Genomic DNA, 23,859 nt, shown 5'->3' on the forward strand with positions numbered 1-23,859 from the left:
GTGATGTCACAGGCTTCACGTTTCTCAAAAAATTAGTAAATATTTTATATTTTGTGCTTTACATAACATCAAAGCCAAATCATTTCAGCACAGATATAAAAAGCCAGTTAGGTTGTAACTTCATCTCGAAGTTTGAAAAGAGCTCAGTGGAAACCTAAAGTTGTTTGCTGCCCCCTAGTGGACAAATGTTTAATGTGTATAAAAATTAGAAAGAAAAATCACATAAAATGACACATAATTATAAAGTTATTACGTTCTTTCCTAAATCATCTTGTGACAACTCCAGAATAAATTACTACTTGTTTCTGGATGCTCTTTCCATAACCTTCAGTTGGGATCTATTGTACTCTTCACTAACCAAAACATCTGGGTAATGGTATTAAACTACACAGAAACTGTTGAATAGAGTTTAAAATAGTAAATAGCATGAGTTTTGCTTTATGTTTATCATTATTACTTTTTTTTTACGTATTTATAAATTATAGACTGGAATTTAAAAAAAAACAACAAGATTAAGTTGCTCGAATTGATTGGTAACGTGGTTTACATTTTTCCAACAGCACCTGAACATCTCACAGACTGATGACCCGGATGGATTTGTGTTCAACTTTATATCCCACAATTCCTTTCTCCGCCTTCCTCTTTCTCTGCCGCAGCAATGTCCAAGAGAGGTACGATAGACTGCCTGTAAAATCCACCTCCATCCGCTGTTTTTTATCATATTGTAGAGAATGTGATGTTACTGAAGTGTGAATAAGTAATCTATATTATGTGTTCCTGCTGCCCGTTGTAGATTTCTCAAAGTAGTTAGCGATTAAAGTCTTATAGCATCTCGCCTTTCTGGTGACGGCCGCCATATTTGTCTATCAGGGCCAAGTAGCATGGCGGCTAAATTAATTTTTAAAGCTGTATTGTTTGCGCGTTCTCTTCGATATCAACTGAGAACACAGTAAACCATTCTTTGCTTCATTTCCATTTGACCTGGGCTTTGAATAACGCTGCTGTGCTTCACAATATGTTTACTGAATGTAATTAAAGTTAGCGGCAGCTAGCAACGTGAGTGGTGTAGGAAAACTACTGCAATTAATTCACAAGGCTTTTCAGCACTCATTTAATAGATCCACGGGTCAGACAACACATGGGTTTGTTAACTTTAATGAGTGATTGTATTAGAACTGACTGAGCAGACAGACTAGCAAACAGCTTCACATGGTCACTTCAGTGATTGTTAATACTAAGCCGGTTTTTCAAGTTGCTTATTACAGCTGATCTGCAAACATGGTGACAGTCCAACTTATTACTTATATTTTTTGCAGTTGAAGTAATCTTCAGGACAGGTTCCAGGCAGAAGATCATGTTGTTTTCTTTATTTCAGGACGTGGTGGTTCATCTGGTGCAAAGTTCCGTATCTCACTGGGTCTCCCAGTGGGAGCGGTCATCAACTGTGCTGACAACACAGGTATGAGGCCAAAGATGTACTTGTATAAACAGCAGATGATGATGAGAATTATGTTTCAATGGATAATGACTGAATGAAGCATCTTGTGAGAACAATAACCTGCTACCAACATTGTTAGGATTCAGTTTTTTAATTTTCTTGGTTTCCAATGATCACCGGTAAATGCCGAGTTCTACATTTGCATCTCTGTATCATACTAACTTTTAAGACGTGTGTGTATGAAGCTCTGAATGGGAGTTTTTCATTTAAAGCCACAAAGACTGGTGAAGGTTCTCAAAAAATTTTAATTCTTGCTTTTGCTGTTTTTAATAAATGCCAAATGACATACTAATGAAATGAAACTTCACCTGGTTTAAGAATGTCTCAATAAGGACTTCTTGTCTGAAGTGATGTTGTGTCTCTTAATGATGGACCTCCAGGGTGCAGTGAAAGATGTCATCAGAGAGGGGGTCTTTAAAAAGTAAATAACCTAAATTTAGCAGTCTAAATCTAAAACAGTAAGTTATGCATGTCTATTTTCCCCCATATTGGGTCTTAAATCACACGCTTTGGTATTAAGTGTGTGTGTATGACTCTCATGGCGTACCCAGCTCCCATGTCACTTTCTCTTAAACTATTAATCAAGTTCAGGCAGTACTGTACTTGGAGAGCCATTGTTCCACATGAAACAAAATGGTGGTGAGTTTTGTTTCTAACGAACGTTCCTTCCAAAAGCACTTGCTCTGTCTGCCCAGTGGCTGGGTGAGTTGTCGTAGAAGGAAACAGTAAGTCATCACTGTGGGTGAGACGGCAGCTTCACTGTAGCTGACTGATCTCAATCAGGGATGAGACAAGCTGCTGAGTCTTTAATGTCTTCATGTCTCCTGTGATTCTTGTTTTCACTGATGGGCCCCATCTGTTCCACAGGTGCCAAGAACTTGTACATAATCTCAGTAAAGGGCATCAAGGGGCGTCTGAACCGTCTGCCGGCTGCAGGAGTGGGTGACATGGTTATGGCCACAGTGAAAAAAGGCAAACCTGAGCTCAGGAAGAAGGGTGAGTCTGACCACACTGCATCAGCCTGCAGCACCTCAACTCATACCGACGCTTCTGTGTCGTCAGTTAATCTTCACAATACAGGCCGTCATAAAAACAAATTATGCTGGATGATAAATTGCCCCAGAAATTATAGCAATAAATGGTAATAATGTCATTTTGAGACCATTTAAAAACATAATGCAACCTCTAAAATGTCAAAACAACAAAAAAAAGTTAGTCTAAAGAACATTTAACACTGGAATTGCAAAATATTTGAAATATCCAAACTACATTAACAAAACAGCAATTAAAATGCATTATGAAGTTTCTGTAACCAAACTTTGACTTCAAAAAATGGCGGCTTTTCAACGATTTTAAAGGAGAGCTTCTATTTAACTGGCCAAGTAGAAATGATGTTGACTGATCTTGTATGTATTGTGTGTATTTTTATTGATAGACTTGCATGCTGATTTTAGGTTTCAGGTAACTTTTCAGTCTAACACTTCAGAAGTGATCATCTCAGAGATTTATAGGAAACGTATTATGGTCTAAAAGCATTGACCTTTGACCCTCCAGAGCATTGTGTTAACAGCTGGTCTGAGGGAGAGCCAGGAAAATAATCTTATAATTCTGAATTAAAACAGGAAAGGTCATGACAGGAGTTAGCAACATGTCAGATATTTAAGACAAAAAAAAAACTAATCATTATCTATATGATCTGATATGAACCCCTTATATTGGGATACATTTTCAGCTGTATCGTCCTGCATTAACAGGAATATAATCAGGTGTTCATGGTAAATTTTATTAAATGGTTTTTGATTTTTTTTACTCCATTTTTTAATGGAGTAAAAAATGCATGGAATGCATTACATTATAGAATGTAATGAACTAAAAGTTTCCTAATGTTTTTTCAGTGCATCCTGCGGTGGTGATACGGCAACGGAAGTCATATCGGCGAAAAGACGGTGTGTTCCTGTACTTTGAAGACAACGCTGGTGTCATCGTCAACAACAAAGGAGAAATGAAAGGTGGGTTCCAGATCTGTGTTGAAACCAGGGAAACACCAACACACTCATGGTTGGGTCTGTTCAGTCCCAGGACATCAACACGTTTGTGTACACGTGTTTAGTTTAGGTGCAGTTGTTAAACCAACGCTCCCTTCAAAAAGCACTTGCGTTGTCTGCTCAGTGGCTGGGTGAGTTGTCGTAGAAGGGCAGACTGAGTTCATCTCTGTGGGTGAGACAGCAGTGATCCAGTGACTGACTGATCTCAACCAGGGATGAGACATTATTCATATTATTCATATCTCACATTATCTTCTGGCTTCCTTATCAGTTGTAATGTAAAACCTTTGAATTGTGTCTCGCTTGGTAAACCAGGTTGATGTTTGGCCAGGAGTGACATATTTTTATTTGCATCCATGTTCAGGTTCAGCCATCACAGGACCAGTGGCCAAAGAGTGTGCTGACCTTTGGCCCAGGATCGCCTCCAATGCTGGCAGCATCGCCTGAAGAGAACCTGTTTGTTTTCAATAAAAACTGTTCCTCAAGCTGCTTGTCCTGCTTGTTTGGTGTTCATACCAGAAGGGACAGGATAAAAATGTTCATCTACAGCTGAGTTCTGTGATGGGTTCTGTGTGTTCAAATTTTAAATGATCCTGCATTACGTATGCAGTTGCCACTAGATGGTGCACTGAAATGTGAGCTAAAATCTAAATGTTTAGTTGGGTATATGTTTAGTAAAACCTGGAGGTGTCAAGGTGAAGAAAAACTCAGATGTTTAGGTTAAAATCAGTGCTGCAGATTCGACCCTGACTTTCTTAATTTTGGGAGATCAGTGATCAGTCGATGTTATCTCTGGTATGTGAGAGAGGCTGGGCTGACTGGCCCATCAGCTCATCTCTGCATGTTTGCAGTTAATGGTGACCCCACTGTTGCCAGCAAAGCGACTTTCTTGCTATATTAACAATTCAAAGAAAAAAAATCAGTATTGGCCAAACTCAGAATTGGCAGGTCAGGGTTTTAGAGATGGTAGGTAATTGGTGCATGATTTTAATGAAATAAGTCAAGCTGACCTGATCACTACAGCATTAATATTTGTTTTGTAGATGTGGTGCAAAGGTTTGGATTCAGCTAGAAAAACAGTTTGCCTGGCACATTTTAGGCTGCTGATCTATAAAAGACCTGGATAAATTATTGGTTGGTTTAGAAAATAAGGTTCTGGTTTGGGCAAGGCAATTCTAGAGGTGTTGTGAAGGTCATCCAAACAGTAGGGGGCGCCTTCAGAAAGTTTAAAAAAGTGACTAAAAGATGAAAATCTTGAGTGGGGGAGGGAATTGTTCAAAATTAAGAGCCATAATAAAATTAAAGAGATTTATTAAAATAGGGAAATGGGTGTCCAAAAACTAGGTAAAGGACACAAAAAGTGATGGATAAATGAACACATAGATATTTAAGAAAAGATTTGGTCAGGATCAGAACAGGAAACATGAAACATCTGTATGCGACACATACAGCTCTACAGAAACGATTTCTGTTTGCTCATCAGAATTCAATAACACCACACAAAATATTCACATTATCTACAAATGTCTACTAAATACATAAGGTCCAAGTCACGTTTTTTAAAGGATTTCAATTTTCTCATTTGTTTTTTCCAATAATTGTAATAACTGAAAATGTGACTCATCACATCGGCTGACCTGCACAGTAGCATCACTTCAGATCAGTTAATCATAACCAGATCAATTTATCATAATCATAGATTATTTTACCAAGATCAGTTTATCTTAACCAGATCAGTGGTGGCCCCACTCAGGTGAGACAGAATGGAGTCAGGATGTGTTGCTGCATGTGGACATTAAATATGGAAAAATATGGTAAAATAATCAAATATGTTTTTGTAAATATATATTTTTGTTAGTACATTATTCACATGTCATTACTGTAACTCCAGTTGATTAGTGTCACAGAGTTCCAGACAGAAAGGTCAGGTAGTCTCAGTGAGAGCATCAGAACAGTTCTGGTTCTGCTGTGATGAGGTTTTTTCAGTCTGTAACAGGAATTATTCTGACTTTGACAAAAACAAAACATAATCTGTGTTTTACAAACAACAGATGTGGGCAAAATCTGGCCTTCCACCAGATTTCACCTGTTTGAAGTTGTGACAACAGTCCCTACTTTTCCGACACTTTTGATCATTTCCTCCATGTAATGTTGTTAGTAACGAATTTGATCTAATTTCATCATTAGGATGTATGTCATTATTTATCAGTGAACCTGAACTTAAATAATGCTGTATGCTGGTGAGCATTAGGCTGGAGTCATGATTCCCAAACATTCATTGCTCTGAGTCCCACTGACTGAGACCTGGGGGTTGTTTGTAACTGACCAGTACCTCTGCTTCAGTCAGTTTGCTTTAGGGTATCAGATCTAGTCTAGGGAACAGTCTCCCTGCCACATCCTCATCCATGGGGGCGTCAGTGCGGGTACGGAGTGTGGAGCTGGGCAGGGGGCGCTGTTCGCAGGTGGCCTGGGGGTGGGTGTGCCACGTTCCATCCCTGTATGTGCAGTAGCACACCGTCTCCTCGTCGATGTTCACGCGTTCCCCTGCCGGGATCACCCTGCTTCCGGCAAAACAATTGGGACCTAAAAGCACAGGAGACGGTGCAGAGCTTCACACAGTGCTTCTCCACAGGCTTTCATTCTGATCATTTTGAACATTGCTACACATTATTGTTTTAATTAATCAATTAAAATGTTACTTTTAGAAAAAAAATAGCAAATACAAAAAATGGTTTTACTTATTAGCGGATAAAAATAAAGAAGTAAACCACATACATTGAAGGTAGCAGACCTGTATCTAATCTTCTAAATTTACCTGTTTGAAGAGTTTCAGTCTGGATTCAGAACTCATCGTAGCGCTGAAACAGAACTGCTGAAATCTACTAATGATATTCTCTTGGCTTCAGATAATGGATCTGTTCTGGTTTTGGTCTCAGAGCCGGTTTTGATCCAGTCCAACACAATATTCTCTTAGAACGGCCTGAACATGTATGTGGGTATCAAAGGAACAACATCAGGCTGGTTTAAATCCTGTCCGTCTGACAGGTTCCAGTTTGTTCATGTAAACGATAAATCTTCCCTTTCCAGAGTTACTTGTGGAGAACCACAGGGCTCTGTGCTTGGACCAGTTCTTTTTGCAGTATGCTTCCAATTGGAAAAATCACCAGACATCATGGGATAAATTTTTACTTTTATACTGATGATACCGAGCTTTGTCTATCCATAAATCCTGATGACTCCAATCCGTCAGGTTTTATGGCGAAACAGACACTGTTTTTGGACCAGAGCCACTTCCTTTGATTAATACCTGGATCACGAATGATGAATTTTAGCCTTTATCTCAGTATTTTGTCATGATGATTTTGATGATGGCAAATTGCTTGTTTGTTTTGTTTTTCTCATGTAAAGCACATTGAATAAATTTTTCTCCTGAAATGTGCAGTAGAAATAAACTTCCCTTGTCTTGATGTTCTCTTTCTGAAATGCTGTGTTACTTCTATGCCAGTTCCTTCCTCACTCCTTCCAAAAAGTTCCACTTTTGTCTCATCAGTCCACAGAATATGTCCCCAAATATCTCTGACACCGAGACGTGTTTAGGTAAATGTGGCTCTTTGTGTACTTTCAGGTATGGAAGCCATTTTGACCAGCCTCTTTTATTGTTGAATCATGAACTCTGTCTTTATATGGAATCTTAGATGACCTGTTGATGCACTCTCTGAATAGTTCTGGTGGCTGACCTATTGGAAAGAAATTAGCCTACTTCATGTTGTCAGGCAGTTTCTGTTTAAGTGATTTCTTGATTCTACACACCTGGTAGTAATCACTTCAGCAAGAACTTCAATGACGCAAAAAAAAAAAGAAAAACATTTGATCATTTTCATCTCTCAGTCACAGGTGGTTCCTTCATGTGGCAGCGACATTTGAAACAATTAGCAGCAGTGGGAGGCGGAGGGGACAGGAAGCTCAGGCAGTCTGGAGCCAGATCTCACCAAGACACAACTGACGTGAGGGAAATTGGAGCGATGGCAAAAAAAAAAAGAAAAAACAATGACGCAGCAAACCAAACCATCTGTTCTGCTGCCTGTCCAGACGTAACTGGATGGCACAAATTTAGTCTCACTGCCAAAGCAGCATGACCCAGGAAGCAACACTCAGAGCCTGCCCAGGTCCCAGTTGAGAGGTCAGAACATTGCTTTACAACTTGTGTTTCTTATTAAAAAAAAAGAAAAGAAGAAAAAGAAATGAAGCAGTGCAAAATGATTAGATTTTTCTGCAGCTCTCCACACTAATTCCACTAATATTTAAGAGGGTCTTAAAGGCTGAGAGGACATGTGTTACATAACAGGGACGCTTCTGTAAGCTGCAGTGAGGCTGAGGTGATGTAAGCGGCGCTGCAGGGTGAACACACACACATACACACACAACAGCTGCAGTAATGACCTCAACTGACTGGAGGTTTCGACTTACGTGATGGAGAAGAGAACAGACTTTAAATTACTGTTAATTTACAAATCACTGACCAGTTTAGCACCACAACACATTACAGATCTGCTGCTGTTAAATGAACCTTCTCTGGTCTCCTAGGACACAAATTCACATGGTTTTTTCTGCTTTTGAACCATAATAAATGAAACATTAACTAATATTTTGATGGCACTTGACAAAATGTTAAATGTTGACTGGTTTTCTCAATTGTTGATGACTTTGTATTTTTGTGTTTTTATGATGTGAAGCACTTTGAACTGCTTTGTTGCTGAAGTGTGATGTACAAGCAAGTAAGTAAATGCTCAGCAATAACAATATGACTGGTTGTGAGTGAAAAAGGTGACCCGGTGAATTATCTGACACCAACATACATCAAAACAGACCTGATATCACAGCATAATGATGCAACCAACTGGATGCTAATTTTACATGACTTCAGTCAGTCTAGGAATCCTTCCTGTGCTAATGTGCTAAATGACCCACATCTTAAAATGCTTCTCTCTTACTGTACACTCCAACACCAACATATTGGTTCATTCCTTGTAATCCCTGGATTCTAGTTCAGTCTGCTGCTTTTACTAATATATGTGGAAGAAGGGTCTGCTGTCAGGAACTTGGTGACCTTTCAGACTGGAACCAGGACAGGATGCGACCTGTACAATAAATCCAGACAAGAAAGTTCCTCTCACTGCGTATTCCACAGGCAGCTGTCAGTGGCGTTATAACCAGGCTGAAGCAGCTGCTTTTCTTCCTGTAAAGTGCCTTGAGGTGACGTTTGTTTATAATAATATAAATGGATTTATCTGAACTGGGAACTGTGTCTTTGCTCAGCCACATTCAGGAACTCCCGGAGCTTCACCGTTACTGACAACAGCCCAAGTAAGAGGTAGAGTCTGGGCAAGGATTAAAAGTTTAAGATAAAAACGATTTGGATGTTTGTTTGCTTGTGTTTTACTGTGTTTTGATTCTTAACCGTTTTGGGCCAAAGTGGGCCCCAAAGCAGGCTGGTGCCAAGTTTTATCAGATTAGTTTCGCAGAGCTTTGAGTTCTTTCAGAATGAGCTCGGAACGTTATGTCCGCGTTTTCTCTTCCTCTCCTCTCAAACCTGCCTGGATATGTCAGTACAGTCCTTGGAGATGGATAGAAGGGTGAGATAGTCGTTGTTAGTGGGGTTTAGAGAGCACTAATGCCATTGCTGCCACGTTCCACCAGGGGTTTGCCAATTGCTGCTGGCTAGTCTGAAGGAGCTGAGTGGGGGAGGACTGCTCTGAGACTCAGAAGTTTGGAAGCTGCAGCTCAGAGGAGGAACTTCATCTCGCGGGCGGGGCTAGGTCCACCCAGGCATTTTGCACTGTGGAATGGTTGCCATGAAGATTAAATTATTTCTCATACATGAAAAAAATTCAAGGCAAGGCAACACTACAGGTATGTTTTTGATGAGGAAAAGTTGTTTATGTTTATTATGTGTGTGTGTGTGTGCGCGCAAGGCTTGTTGTTTATTCACTCTTCCATCTATTGTTCCATAATAACACACCTCAGACACTGAGAGCTGTTTGGTTATTATTTCCTAATAATCAGGTAGGGCTCTGACTTAGTGATTCTGATTAAAACCTCTAACTTTGGCTCTTGTTAAGAGTTACTCTTAGCTAAACCAAAACATTACTTTACAGTAACTCAATACATTTATTCTTGTTATACAGATTTTTTATTTTTTTTTATTTTGTGGCAGTATGTCTAATTAATTTCAAATCGCCAAAGACAGTAAAGTTTGACAGTGACATGACTGGAGCTGGACCAGTCTTACCAGTCTTACAGATGGGACAGCAGTGGTTGGGCTCATAGGTGGGGTTCACGCAGTGAGGGGCCGGGCAGTCGGAAATGCTGCAGTACACCTCTCTGTTGGCCTCGCAGCGACACCGCTCACACCTCGACACCTGGAAGACACGAAACATGCTGCACCAAATTATTAAGAACAGAAAATGTCAAAAACAATTATAAAATAGAAAACAAAGTTACGCCTTGAAGTTCGAAAAGATTAAGCATTGTCACAAGATGGAGAAAAGTTTGGAAACAATAGTGTAACTTGATGTGCTTTTTTTCCCCCTGCTTGTACTTAAATTAAGACTTTGAAACAAACATGCAGACGGTATTTGGCTCGGGCTGTACCGATAAATCGGCATCGATTTCCTTAATTTTGGGAGATCTTAAAAGCTGATGCTTAAATGTGAAGCTGATCTTATCCACTGATCTTATCTACCTCAGCAAAGGTCTAAATATCAGTCGAAGGGTCAGCCTCATGAGGTGCGCCGGCACGGGGAGTGGAGGGGCAGGGCGGGACGGGACGGGGCCGGACCGGACAGAGAGGAGGGATGAAGAAGTCTGATTCTGTCTCACCCTGAACTCCTCCAGCAGTCTGTAGGTTTTGCCTCCGTAGACGCAGACCCTGGCCATGGCCTCACACACAGGGCAGCACGCCTTATACCTGATCCGCGTGCACTGCGGGTGGATGCGGGGACACCTGGGTCGGACGCACACGGGGCCGTCCACGGTGCAGGTGCAGGGGCACGCCGTGGGGCTCGGGTAGTAAACCTCTCCGATGCTGTACACGAAGCCATGGTCGTCAATGCACCACTTGCCCCGGTAGTCCCCAAACTCGTAGTCCGGCTCTGTTTTGGTGGAGTACTCCTGCGCCGCGCGCCCAGGAACCAGCAGCAGCACCGCGAGCGCGACGGAGAGGCCGGGGAGCACGCGCTTCACCATGGTGGCCAGGTTGAAGTGAGCGGCTGCTTCTGCTGCGCTCCTGTGAGCGCATCCTCACACCGACAGGGCGGCAGTGACGCGCGTGGGGGCGTCACTGCCGCCCTGCATCCCTCTGGTTCACCCAGAGGCTTCAAAAGTGTCAGGGTGTTTATGGATCCAAAATATTGATCTGACTAAAGTCTTTCTTTCTGTCTTTCTTTCTTTCTTTGGATCTCAAAAGAGAATGAACTTTGGAAACAATCTGCCACTTCATGAACTATAAAACTGTTCTTTACACCAGGGGCCCTAAACGGCACGAGATTCTGGCCGGGGGAACCTTTGCAAACTCATAGACTATGCTACGAATAACACTAAATTTTCCCCTTTTTTATCACTTTTATTTACTATTCAATAATTATTACATTCATTTAGCATAAATGCTAACCTCATACTTTCTGATGTTAGTAGGCAACAAGCCACGTGGTGTTAAAACGTTTTGCTAACAGATGACTGGCAAATAAACTCACTTTAGGATTCAGGCCATTATTTTAGGAAGGTCACAGTTATGACTTTATTAATCTGATTTATTGTGTGCTTAGTTTTGTCACTATTTTTATGCTTTTATTTAGTTTACTGACGTTCAGCACCTTGTTTCAGCTGTGGCTGGTGTTGATGTGTTTTACAAAGAAAGTTAACGTTCCAGGCGAGAGGCGGGGTCACCCTGGACAGGTCGACAGTCTGTCGCTAAGAAAATGTCATAATTTTATATTTATCCCATGAATTTTTATTTCGTCTCCACTAGTTTTTTTTTTTTTTTCCAGCAGGGCTGCTGGATGGTTCTTCTGGCGTTTTTCTACTTTTTCCATTTCTAACTTGAGGAGCAAAGTGATACATTTGACTGGCAGTCAATCAGAAAGATTACCATGGTAAACATTGTTTTTATTTTTCCCTGTGTGTGACAACATTACATAAGCTATTTTAACCCAGATTTTGTAACGATTAAAAAAATTACATGCATAAAATCATCAAATGCGGGTTCACTTTTCAATTATACGATCACCATATTTGTAATTCATTTAAAAATGTCAGTTTCATTCTAAATTAAATATTTTAAAAAATTTTGTCAAGTGAATTGAGATGACTGAATTGCCCCAATATGACTAAAATGAATTGAACTGAACATAAGTTCACATGGAAAGGTCATAGTGCATGTTAGGAGCTAAATATGGCCAACATTTTGAGAGTAGAGTACATCAAGATAAATCAAAACTAAAAAAAGTCACCCACTCACAGATTGGGAAATCAAATTTATTTGAATCGATAAGATCAGACAGTACAAAAAGAGGCAGATTACTAAAAGGTCCATTTCAAGTAAGAAACCAGTCCTTTGAATGGATAAGTGAGGTTACCTTTGAATGGGTGTGGCCCATGCACTTCTCTGATGTATGTAAATGATTCTAATGTCAGCAGAAACAGGCAAATAAAAGATACAGTCAGTAGAAAATATGATGGAAAACCATTACAGAAACAACATAGAGAACATATCTGGTGTTTCAGCAGAAACACGGGGATGAAACGACAACGCTGACTTTAAACTCACCAAGTCATCAGATATCAGCTTGCTTAGTTTTATTCCACATATTCTAAAGGTTCCTCTTATCTGCAGGAACCTCAAACTGTTGCAGAATCATACTTAGCTGAGCATGCAGAAGGTTGGGAATCAACAGAAACCAAACAGAGCTTCTTCCAGCCAGCTGAGTCAGAAATGTTTCAGAAAAGCTGAGTTGGTCAAAAGGGAAGGTTTACAGGTGGAGTATAGTCTCAGGTGTGTGACAGGAAAGCAAGAAGTAACAGAACCAGTTGTGTGTTCCTTACAGACTAGCAGAACGTTGGTCTGTCAGGTGAGACGGATGGAGCAGTAATGAACCCATCTGGTTCACAACTTCACCACTAGAGGGCCCACCTCTACAGCTACCACTCTGTTCTAACTAAACTCACACATCATACTGTTGGCTACTCTGATTGGGCAGAAGTAGAGGTGTTGGGGGGGCTACTTCTTCTGAGGAGGGTGGGGGCGCTGCAGCCCCAGGGTTTGGGCCTTCCTGTCCCACTGAGGGGTCCATTGGCGCTGGGGCCCCGACGCTGCCATCTGTTGGAGGGGGCAAGCTGTTGCTGTCATCACTGGGGGCGCTGCTGACCGGGGTGCTGCTCTCCCTTGGGGGGTCGGAGGGTGGGGCTGCTTTGTCAGAGGCAGACGGGGGTTCAGGCAGCGGAGAGGCAGTAGACTGCTGGTCAGAGGGAGGCTCAGCCGGCGCTGCCTCATCTGGGGGAGCAGGACACACACACACGTTTACACACTTAAAGGTGACCCATCATGTTTCTTGAACAGGTTAGGATAGGACTATGGCCTATACAAAACATTTTTTTGCACATATAATTCTTAGATAATGAGATTTTATACTGCTCAGTTCTGCCTACTGTGAGCTCCTTTCACAATGAGCTGTTTTAGTCTGCTGTCACTTTAAACCAAACAAGCTGCTGGCCACGCCCCCTCAACAATGTGAAAATGGCTTCAAACAAATGTGCAATTATACAACCGTGCATATGTGAAAAGCAGACATGGAGCCTCCTGCACAGCCAACAAAAATGCAGCAAGGGGTTTCTGGATGGTAAGTCAACAACAAAACTTGTCTTTTCCAACAAGTTTTGTTGTTGGAAAACTTGTACAATGACGCGCTCACAGTGTGGAAGCATTAGTACCTGTCTCCATTTGTGTGGGCTTGTCTTCCTCTGTGCTCCCTGAGGTGGCGCTAGCGTTGCTCTGCTCTGCAGCCTTGTTGGCCGCAGCTTCCTGTTGCTGCTGTGCTGCTTTCTCCGCCTGCTCGGCCGCTTCTCGCTCACGTTCCTCGGCTCTCCGCCTGGCCGCCTCCTCTGCAGCTGCCATCTCGGCTGCCAGCTTCTCCATGTCCACCTCCACCTTCAGGCTGCACAGCTGCACACGAGACAAGGCCAAACGCAGCACTGAGTACAGACAGGCCTGGTTCAGGCAAGACGGTTTTACAACATGAACAACATATTTCCTCCACAGTTTTAACAGATGTGGGCAATACAATTTTAATTTTTTTAAATGCCAGTATGACTGTAGAGCAAAAACAAAGAGGATGTGGAGCTGAGTTTAGCCTCAGATACTGGTTGTTTAAAAACGTCTTCAGGCGACCTGGAGACGGGATTTAGGATGAACCTGGGACATTCCAGCACTAAGTATTTAATTAATGGTTTGATTTGATTGGATAACAAAACTTCAACAAGAGAACAAACAGCAGAAATAATTGAGAGAATTTTCAAGGTCATTAAATAACATTTGTTATGACTATACTTGTTACTTATGATGTGTGTCAGGGATAATCATATTTTACACATCATTCTTTTAAAATCATTTTTATCTATTTGCTTGTTGTTGCTGTGGCAAAATAATTTCCCACATGGGATTAATAAAGTTTCTCTTTCACAGAACAAGAATAAAATTGGAAAGATGTAGAAAGAAAATATCAAGGCTGACAAAAATGTTGAGTAAGAAACAAAAAATCAATATCTGAACTGGAAGAAAGCTGAAGGACAGGGGGAAAAAAAACATGTCCTGATCCTATTTTTAGAATTTCATAATCATTTCCACAAACACACATTACACCTGTAGCTACAGTGAGGCTGGATCTTATTTAGTTCCAATCGTTGAGTGGAATCTCACCCGCTTGAGTTCAGTGTTGAAGGAATCAGTAGTCTCCAGGAAGCGTCTCTTCTTCTCTTGGTGGCGATCTTCGATCTGCAGAAGCTCCGCCTCCAGTTTCCTCTGAAATGACCCGCAGACAGCCGCTCAGAGGAAACCGCCATCAACCTTAACATAACCAACAGCCACACGCCTCATCCAGCCAACCAACCTGGTGCACCATGAGGGACTGGACCTGCCTCTTGAGGACCTGCATGCGGGCCGTGGTGACCACAGAGCGGACATCGGGGACAACAATCTCGCTGAGGATGTCGCTGATGAGTCGGTGGTTCCTTTGGAAACGAGCGGCGGCCGAGTGCTTCACTGAAAAGCCGTCATCGTAGTCTGGGCACAGAAAGAAAAGCCAACATCAAGCTTCAACATCAGCAGCTAGCTAAACCAGAGCTGTCCAGTTAGCAGAGCGGTCCCCATAGTCGGTCCTGGAGGGCCGGCATCCTGCATGTTTTAGTTCTCTCCCTGGTTTAGCGCACCTGGATCAAATGATGGCTCATTAGAGGCCTAAGAAGAACACTGACATGCTGAAAAGGTTGTTACTACCACCAGGGAACATGCAGGATGCCGGCCCTCCAGGACCGACTTTGGGGACCACTGAGTTAGAATGCCCCAAGTCAGGTCCCTGTGCTGGTCCTCAGAGGGTTTTAGGAGGTTTGTGAATGTGAACTTGCCATCGGGGTCCTCGGCAGGCTGGATGCTCATGTACGGCTCCCCCTTGTCCATGCGACTCTGCCTCTGCCTGCTCTCCTCCTCCATGGCAGCCTCAGCGCGGTTCTTGGCGTTTACATAGGCCAAGTAAGCTGGAGAGTTGTGGTAAGCTTTCAACGAGTCGTTGTACTCGATCTGCAGGCAAAAACGCTCCGTTAGCAGCCAACCTCCAGGAATGAATCAGCAAACATCTGGATAACACTGGGAGGGGTCAACCAACTGAACCATTCATTTAGGAATCAGTTATTGATTATTCTCATGTTTACCGGATAAAAAAAATGACTCAATTTTTGCAGATTCTTAATTGAACCACTTAAAGGTTATTTTAAACAACTTTAGAAATGCATTACACTATGAAAATACATAATTTCATTCTGTTTGTAAATAGGAAAACTTTCTAAAACGGAATAACAGCATTTCTTTAGTGAATGTTTAATCAATCATAGTAAAGAACGCATCTGCAGCAAAAACAATCCTATCAACAGGTGCAGTGCAGAGCTAATCTGATGACTGCTTTCTTAATTAAGTAAACAGATAACAAAATGTGCATAACAAGAGATTTTTTTTATTCTTAGATTATAATCAGATGAAGCTAGGACTATGCCACTTGGGAAATTTAGGGTAGAAGACACTTAAGGTTTTTGTCATCTTGTATACAAAATTTAGAGGGTTCTTGTACAGTTTGGACTTTATTATGTCAAAATGTCCTTTTTGAGTCTGCACTAAAGTGAACAATTAAATAATTACTCTTCCTCCAAGTTTGGTAGCAGCAGGAGAGAGCAGACAGCTTGCAATAATTAAACTACAGATTTATCATTCATTCTATGAAGTCCTGTGTCTAACTGTTCACTAGTTGTACATTATGAGTAACATAAATGAAAAAGCACTTTGCCGCTTCATCACAACATATAAACTAATCAAATATTGTCTGAATTAACATACACTGATAACTAGGGCTTGGACTTTAATGCATTCATTTTGATGGATTAATTATATATATCTTAACACGTCTAACTTTTTTTTAAAAACATACAAACGCCCTGATTTGAAACCGTCGTAGTTTTTTTCTGGTATGCCCATAAATCTGAGACAAAACAAAGCGATGAAGGAAAAGCTGCTTCTAAAACCAATCTGCTGAAAAAGATTGTAGATGTGTTCAAGTTATCCAAAAAGGAGTGAGCCTGTCAGAGTACAAACCTTTTCAGCTTCGTACTCATTCAGGTAGTCCTGCTTCTCCTCGTCAGTCAGGTCCCTCCACATCCCTCCGATAATCTTCCCAATCTCCCAGAGCTTCAGGTCTGGATTGGAGGCCTTCACCTGGTCCCATACCTTTAGGGTGATGGAAGATGCAAACATATGGGCACACACCATCAGATCACATCCACTTTAATGAGAGAAAAAGAAGACAAAAGGAAATAAAGGAGGAAAAAAACAAAGACAGAAGCAGTCAACTAGTATTTATTTTTTGCAGAAAGACTTAAGGAAACAAAAAAGTGCATCTCAATAAATTATAATATTCTCAAAGAGGTTGTTTTTTTTTTCCCAGTAATTCAATTCAAAAATAGTTAAAGTGGGTTATTGCTATAATATCTGTTCAGTGCCGTTCCAAGAACATAAATGCAAAGATGGGTGGAAGGAAACGTGTGTTGGGTCAGAGTAATCCTTTCAAATGACATTAAATTTGCATTTTATTTGGAAATAGAAGGTCTCGGAGTCTGCAGAGTGGAGAGGAACAGAATCCAAGCTGCTGAGGTGTAGAGAGACTTCCCAGTCAGAGCAGCGCTCCAACACTTTCCCCTCTGCAGACAAGCTTTATGGAAAACCCTGCTTTTGTTTTCCAGGATGTCTTGGTACTGACCCACTCCACAGAGAATCAGAACCTGCTTTAATAAACAGAGTGGCAGCACGTTGGAGCAGCTCTGTTACTTTCATTGACATTTTTCAGTTTTCAAACTTCCACTCCTTCCTTTCTGGGAAAAAACTGCTTTTTTTGGACAACTGCTCCTTCATGTTTTGGATTCTGTCCAGCTGGATTGATTTTTGCCAATATTTTTAACACTTTGTTCTTTTGCTAAAAGCCATAACGATAACAACATAATTTAATTTCCCTTTGGGATCAATAAAGTATTTAGCGAAATCACCAGTTCAGCACCTGCTCTACTGTAACAATACATCATTCTAACTGAACTACTGAATATTAGGCTAATAAAGTTATTTACACCCACATGCAGCTTTGTGTGGTCAGAGGTTTGGTTTTTCATAGAGTGTCTGGTGTTGCCTCCCGTTCAGCCTGCTGCACTTTTCATTTCATGGCTTATTTTACCAACAGCCCTGATGACTGCAGCTATATCTTCATTTTTCCTCTAATTGGGACCAAAAGAGGAAGAAATGATCATATTTCATTTGACCTTTGCATGCTAAAAATGAATGATTGTTTGGTAAAAAATTTACAGTTTGAGAAAAACCATGGATATGTGTCTCTTATTTAGAGGGACTCAACACATCTCACTGAGTTGATCTTATAGTGAACAAAACTGTTTTCATATTTCTGGTAATTAATGCCACAGCCACTGAAATTTGGGACATTTTTCCTGTTTATCCGCTCACTTGCAGACAACGATATTCACTAATGTCAGTTTGGTAGCATAACTTATTGTATGACAACATGCTGGCTAATGCTGATTCAGCAAGTTAAATACAGGTAACCATGGTGACCAGTGACAGCTTAAAGGCCAGCACCCGCCTATGTTTACAAATAGGTATGCCTTTCAGAAGGTAAATCTTTCTATGGTAAAAATCTTTTTTGTTGGTCTGTGTAATATTCAAATTTCTGACGAGTCGATTTAGAGTTTCTAATAGCTGTGAGCTAGAACAATCCAAACTTACTGAAATACATGCTGGAAACATAGAACTCCATCTGATTCTTCGAAATGAATTACTGAAATAGATTTGGATTTCCCTGATATTGAAATTCGTTGAAATCCACTTGGAAGGTGAAACATGGAGCTGATGGATTTATGGCTGCACAGTCAGAGAGCAGAATGTCTTCAGCAGCAGGTGAGGATGAGATTAGAACTGTAAAACTATGAGAGCAAGAGAGGAAATAAGAGCAGCAGAGGAAGTGAATGTAGCATCTAGAAATAGAAGATGCTGGAGGTTGTTGAAAATTAAAAGCTGACAGAAAAAGAGTGGAGTAGCTCCATTTGGTGGTGGAGGAGGTGGTGGTGAGGCGTCATGGCTTGGCTGTTTCCCGCCCTCAAACCCCTGCAGACTGTCAGGGGAGGGGAGGACAAGCAGTAAAAGCAGACACCGTAGATGGGTGTCTTACCTTCCTGCTTACCTTCCGGCTGTACCGCATGTAAGGCATCAGAGGCTTGTCTGGAGGTTTGGGAGGCTTTGGGACGGTGATCCCTGATGAGTTCTGTGGAAAAGGAGAGGAGAAGAGAAATGAAAGGATTTCAGGTGGGACAGCGGGATGGGGGGATGAGGAGGGAGGGACAGCAGGCGAGGAGGAAGAGGAGAGAAGAACAAAGTGATCATAGAACTCCAGCTCTGGAGGTCCGCTGATAACAATCAGACACACCACTAATCCCTCCCTCCCTCTTTCCTCATGGTGTCAGCTCAGTGACCTTAACCCTCTTTAATAGGCAGTCAGCTGTTTGCAGCAGAGCGCCGCCCTGGCTGTCATTAGGAGAGTGTTAAAAACACTGGTAGCTCTAAATGCTACAGGTCTGTTCCAGGGTTGTTATGAAGAGCAGATGACAGTTGAAACCACAAGTTTACATACACTGTTTTTTTCCCCCCACTCACTGTCTTAAGTTAAGTTAGACCAAACTTTTCTAGTTCCAAGTCAGTTACAATCACTGATATTTCTATTTGCTAAAAGTCAGAATGTGTAATTTATCTGTTGATGTCTTCAGAACCAGACGTTTCCATCCATGTCCTCAGAGTGTGGTAGGATTGCTCTGAGCCTTCTTCCTGAGTGGCCTTTCAGTCCATGTCAGTACCAGCTATGTTTACACATGCAAAATTCCTTGATTGGATTAAAATATATTTGGGTTAAATAACCCGAACGAATCATTTATATGGGCACAAAATTAATCTGACCATGCGTTTATATGAACCAGGCTTTATCCAGACGCACTGACATGTGTAGACCTGTGAAGAAGAATCTACTTGTATTTCCATCTGTACTGAACATAAAACCAGTCACAGTAGTGTGTTGGTTCTGTGTCTTCAGACCCACTCCATGCTCCAGTAAAGGCTGGGATGTTACTGCATTTCTTAATGACTACTATTTGGTTTCCATGGAGCTGAGTCCAACCAGATTATTCAAATGAGAGCGTCTACATTACATGTTTTATTGCCATTAGCCATTTATTCTGACTTCTCATGTCTATGTGGATGTGGCTGATGTCCTACCAGCTTCAACAGCATCTTAAGGACTTTAGCTTTAGCTCTGGACCAGAACCCGTCTCCTTGTTGAGTGGAATAGAATTTTTTTATTCTAACTGAAATAGAACAAGAGAAGTTTGGCCTGATTTTACTTTGGAAAGAGAAAAAAAATGTTTTGTGTCTTTTATTAGGTGCATCTTCTGGTTTCATCCAGCACAATAAAAACATTTATTTAAAAATTAAGTCAGCACAATTTAAGAAAATTATGAAAAACTATCACTTAAAATAGCAAAAGTGATATTAATTGCATTTAGTACATGTTTTTCATGTACTTGTGATGTTTTACCTCCGTACAATGTACTCACCACTCTGAGCTTTAACAAAACCTACAGCAGGCGAGGCCACAGAGGACAGCTCAGCCCTGTTTTCTCATTTCCAACGGTATGGGTCGGTTCAGTGTGCCATTTTATAATCCGGCATATTCTAGCAAATATTTCCACCTCCAGCTGGACTCCAACTGGGCAGCCGGGGTGAAACCCAAACACCTGACGTAGCGTCATGCTAAAGCAGCAACAAACATGATGCACCACTATGTCTTGTCGCAAGTAAACATAATTCATCTCCTTCTTTGAAAGAAGAACACATTTTATTACCTAAAATGCAATAACAGCATTCCTTTAGTGAACGTCTGATCGTTCACTAAAGGATCTGCAGTTAAAAATCCTTCTGACATCAACAAGAGTTCAGCTCTTTCTCCTGGAATTATCAATACAGTGGAGGACTGATGTGCTGAGTATTTACTGGATTTACTGATTAAAAATTGGACATATTTCTTAACAGAATGTGAACCAGGTGAAGTTAAAAGTGCTGCTCGAGAAGTTCTAGGTAGAACAGGTTTACAGACAAAGTTTGATTTTCTTATCTTAATACAAAATGTCCATATTTCTGTGCAGTTTGGGTTTAATTACTGCTCTGCGTTTTCAGCAAAATGGCCTTTTTGTATTCTGTAGTCCTGTTTATTACTAAATCAGTTGAAGATTATTTCAATAATGAATGCAGCCTCATTTAAAAAAAGGGGTTAAAAAAAAAACCTTTTTACATTCACACAAATAATTATTGTTTTCTTAATGCTTCCCTGAAAAGTCAATAACATATCAAATCATATTCCACCACCCACCACCCCCCAAATTTCCAAGTCCCATTTTGAAATCCTTCTTCCATTCATTACCCTGCTGGAGCCTCCGGAGCTCCCTCCCAGCCGGAGGTTGTTGTAGGCCAGATGACTGTAAGGGTTGTAGCCCACAAACCCTGGGGTGGAAGGCATTTGCTGATGGAAGACAAATGAGACAAAACACGAATGAGAAATGGCTCACAAACAAGAGGAGGAAGACGGACAAACAAAAAAAAAGTAAAAAGAAAGAAACAAAAAGGAGTGGAAAACATGAGCAGTTGTTTTGATGACCTCAACATGCAAGGAAAAAAAGAAAGAAATGGCCAGAGGACCGGCATTCAGAGTGAGAGCACAACATGTCAACGCTGCATGGAGGATTAAAGCTTGGTTTAGTTTCTGCGGAGAACAAACTCCGTTTAACTAAACCCGTGTCTGGACCAGAACCGTTCACAATGTTGCACCCTGCTGTGAATGCGAGGAAATGAAAGGCCAAAAAAAAAAAAAACACAGACTGCTGACTCAAGTTCACAAAGATTTCTACCCAACCTAGGAGGATAGAGATCTTGACTCAAACAGCTACATTCTGTTAAAAGGCTAGAAATGGTTTTAAGATGGGAAGAAGCAGGAGCCAAAGTGATTATGGAGAGCTGAACAAGATTTGTGGCAACCTTAGTGAATTCAGATAGAGAAGGAATATGGAAAAGCAAAAAGTAGAGGACAGCAGCCCAGCTGTTGACCAGCTAGGAGGAAGAGAGGCTGCAGCTGCTGGTTAGATACTCACTGTTGTTGGGGCGGGAGGGGGAGGTGGAGCGTAGGATGGGCGCTCTGTGCAGGAGCAGAGAAAAGAGACACATGACAACCTGAGTCTGACCACAGTGCTCAGCTGCGTTTCCACTGACCATATAATTGCGCAATTTGACATTTCAAAAGTAATGAAGTGTCAAATTTCATTATTTGACATTTATTTGAAATCTGCTTAATAGAAACATGCTACATTTTGGTACTAGGAAGAGATGTTTCCTTTGGTTGTATAAAAGTTGGTTTATTTTGCAAAACTGCATAGGAAACACTTTTTTCCTTATCACACAAGTCACATGACCAACAACTGGATGTTGCCACTGACACAAACCATATAGAAGATGACAGGAAGCAGTTGGAAGATGATCCAACTGCTGCCCGATGAAAAAACTACTGAATTGTAATTAGACAAAAAGGTCCTGATCACAGTCATATGGATATATTACACCTTTTATGCAATATGTGCATGCATATTATGATATACATTATACATGTTGTATAATATGTGCACTATAAGCATATCATACAATATGTATAACATTGTATCTTATACATATTGTATAATATGCATAATTCTACACAATATGTAATATTATATAATCATATATATATATATATAATATTATTAATCTTGTACTCCAGTGGTGAGTAAATACAATAAATTTTATCCTGAAATGCATGACTAAGTGATTAGTCCACGGGAATGAGGCCCATATTTTCATATTAAAATGCTTAACATTTGTATTTTTTGTAGTATTAATATTGTTACAGAACTTTCCTTACAGCAGTATAAGGGAAATATGAATGTAAAAATCAAAATCATTAATAATGTGTTTTACACGTTTATACTTACTTGACATCTTTGCTGGACTCTGGATCGCAGAGATCAGACTGTTCTCATGTTGGTTAAACTGCAAAAAGAAAAAAAGCTTTAAGGCTTCAGCATTTTCAGCCACTAAAAGACAAGAATCAGAACCAAAATGTTTAAATTAAAGAAATATTATGTGCGGACTCCTAAGCGGTCTCGAAATTACTGGATATCTGCGATAAGCAGCAATGAAAGACGATCGACTTTTTGAAAATCAGGCTAACTCTAATAGGCAAGGCCCGCTAGCTAAAGGGCTAACACTAATACGGAGGAATTTCGGTAAACATAAACAGTCTGACAGAGTTCATTTAAAAGACCCATTTACACGCAGAAACATAAACAGAAACAAAATAAGTCCGCTGCTGAACTATTCACAGACTTACTCTGGTCGGAAGAATGGAATCAATATGTTAGCGATGCTAAACTAACAGTTATCAGAACGTAACAGACCATCAAGAGCTCAGCAACGAGCCTAGCTACTAAGCTAACCAAAACCAGCATATTTAGTACATTTTAATTCAACTTATTTAAATATTAAGCAAAAAATTATGTGTTTTTTTATATGCACTAAGAAATTACTAACACACTCACTTTGTCACCCTTTGTTCCCTTCGACTAAGACGCCGCCTGTTCCGCTTCTCTCCCTTTCACGCACAAACCGGTAGTGTTTAAACAAAACTATCCTTTCAGAATAAGAGCTTGACTACATGGGCGCTGGGAATTTTTCTCTTGTCCAGGATGGGTAGGGTACCCAAAAATTGTTCTCAAGATTAGCATTACTTCAGTATACTTAAAAGGCAACTGTCCAAGAAATCACTCAAGTAAGACAACAAAAGAATTTTGAGTAAAGACTACTATCACTACTTTTCTAACTGTTATTACTAGGTTGCTCAATCAGTTGGGTCAGGGAGAGACAGTCAGTGGTAGATGAAAATATTTAAACAGCTTTAAAAAAAAACTGACAAAATAGTATAATAACGACAGAAGACAACACTTTTGGATTAAGTGGAAACTTATCCAGTGAAAAGAAATGTTTTTTGTCCCCTCAGCAGTACTTCATCTTTTAAATTAATTTGATCAATTCTATATCCTTGTGTAATGTTTCAATGTCATGTCAGCAAACTTACATGAATTCACTTTGAGTAAAACCGAAAAGCTGTTAAAATTACAGGAGACAGACTGGAATAACACAATAGTGGATGAAAAAAAAATTAGAAAACTTATAAACATGGAAATGGCGGAAATAATCTAACAGAAACCAACACACCTCATATTGTTAGTGGTACTATCAAAGAGGAAAGATAGATATTTATGAACAAACATGAAAACTGAATGGATAAATGTCTACACTGTGCTTTATTTACATAATAATAA

General features: G+C 40.6%; 3 protein-coding genes across 6 annotated transcripts; 1 reads left to right on the forward strand and 2 right to left on the reverse strand.

Annotated features, from left to right (window-relative positions):
• Positions 1-569: 569 nt before the first annotated feature.
• Positions 570-4,028, forward strand: rpl23 (ribosomal protein L23). Its single transcript, XM_007575596.2, has 5 exons — positions 570-671; positions 1,376-1,459; positions 2,366-2,494; positions 3,394-3,507; positions 3,908-4,028. Exons 1-5 carry the CDS (start codon positions 659-661, stop codon positions 3,988-3,990), a joined length of 423 nt encoding a protein of 140 aa, XP_007575658.1. The 5' UTR covers positions 570-658; the 3' UTR covers positions 3,991-4,028.
• Positions 4,029-4,837: 809 nt separating this feature from the next.
• LOC103154379 (von Willebrand factor C domain-containing protein 2-like) lies at positions 4,838-10,857 on the reverse strand. The gene is made up of 3 exons (XM_007575641.2): positions 10,423-10,857; positions 9,833-9,962; positions 4,838-6,126 (listed from the first exon to the last, which is right to left on the reverse strand). The coding sequence occupies exons 1-3, from the start codon at positions 10,786-10,788 to the stop codon at positions 5,897-5,899; spliced, it is 726 nt and encodes a 241-aa protein (XP_007575703.1). The 5' UTR covers positions 10,789-10,857; the 3' UTR covers positions 4,838-5,896.
• A 1,204-nt stretch (positions 10,858-12,061) lies between these two features.
• Positions 12,062-23,179, reverse strand: LOC103154348 (SWI/SNF-related matrix-associated actin-dependent regulator of chromatin subfamily E member 1-like). 4 transcript variants are annotated; one of them, XM_016662670.1, is made up of 11 exons: positions 23,077-23,179; positions 22,471-22,528; positions 21,601-21,644; positions 20,877-20,975; positions 18,582-18,674; positions 16,451-16,582; positions 15,217-15,388; positions 14,703-14,875; positions 14,513-14,614; positions 13,528-13,759; positions 12,062-13,090 (listed from the first exon to the last, which is right to left on the reverse strand). In XM_016662670.1, the coding sequence occupies exons 2-11, from the start codon at positions 22,475-22,477 to the stop codon at positions 12,762-12,764; spliced, it is 1,383 nt and encodes a 460-aa protein (XP_016518156.1). In that variant the 5' UTR covers positions 22,478-22,528; positions 23,077-23,179; the 3' UTR covers positions 12,062-12,761. The 4 variants fall into 4 exon arrangements, with proteins under 4 accessions (XP_016518156.1, XP_007575659.1, XP_016518157.1 ...); XM_007575597.2 differs by having other exon boundaries at positions 18,594-18,674; positions 23,077-23,178; XM_016662671.1 differs by lacking the exon at positions 20,877-20,975.
• Positions 23,180-23,859: the final 680 nt, after the last annotated feature.

Source organism: Poecilia formosa, unplaced genomic scaffold, assembly GCF_000485575.1.
Source record: "Poecilia formosa unplaced genomic scaffold, Poecilia_formosa-5.1.2 Scaffold383, whole genome shotgun sequence".
Taxonomy (NCBI): domain Eukaryota; kingdom Metazoa; phylum Chordata; class Actinopteri; order Cyprinodontiformes; family Poeciliidae; genus Poecilia; species Poecilia formosa.

What these genes read in the sequence shown, in the direction of transcription:
- rpl23 (XM_007575596.2), top strand. An exon ending in CAACTGTGCTGACAACACAG is followed by an intron (nt 1,460 to 2,365) that starts GTATGAGGCCAA and finishes TCTGTTCCACAG; the next exon opens with GTGCCAAGAACTTGTACATA. An exon ending in CAACAAAGGAGAAATGAAAG is followed by an intron (nt 3,508 to 3,907) that starts GTGGGTTCCAGA and finishes ATCCATGTTCAG; the next exon opens with GTTCAGCCATCACAGGACCA.
- LOC103154379 (XM_007575641.2), bottom strand. Translation starts at nt 10,788, where the DNA reads ATGGTGAAGCGCGTGCTCCCCGGCCTCTCCGTCGCGCTCGCGGTGCTG. An exon ending in GACTGCTGGAGGAGTTCAGG is followed by an intron (nt 9,963 to 10,422) that starts GTGAGACAGAAT and finishes CGTGTCTTCCAG; the next exon opens with GTGTCGAGGTGTGAGCGGTG. An exon ending in CTGTCCCATCTGTAAGACTG is followed by an intron (nt 6,127 to 9,832) that starts GTAAGACTGGTC and finishes CTGTGCTTTTAG; the next exon opens with GTCCCAATTGTTTTGCCGGA.
- LOC103154348 (XM_016662670.1), bottom strand. An exon ending in GCCTGCCGAGGACCCCGATG is followed by an intron (nt 14,876 to 15,216) that starts GCAAGTTCACAT and finishes TTCTGTGCCCAG; the next exon opens with ACTACGATGACGGCTTTTCA. An exon ending in TCAACACTGAACTCAAGCGG is followed by an intron (nt 13,760 to 14,512) that starts GTGAGATTCCAC and finishes TCTCGTGTGCAG; the next exon opens with CTGTGCAGCCTGAAGGTGGA.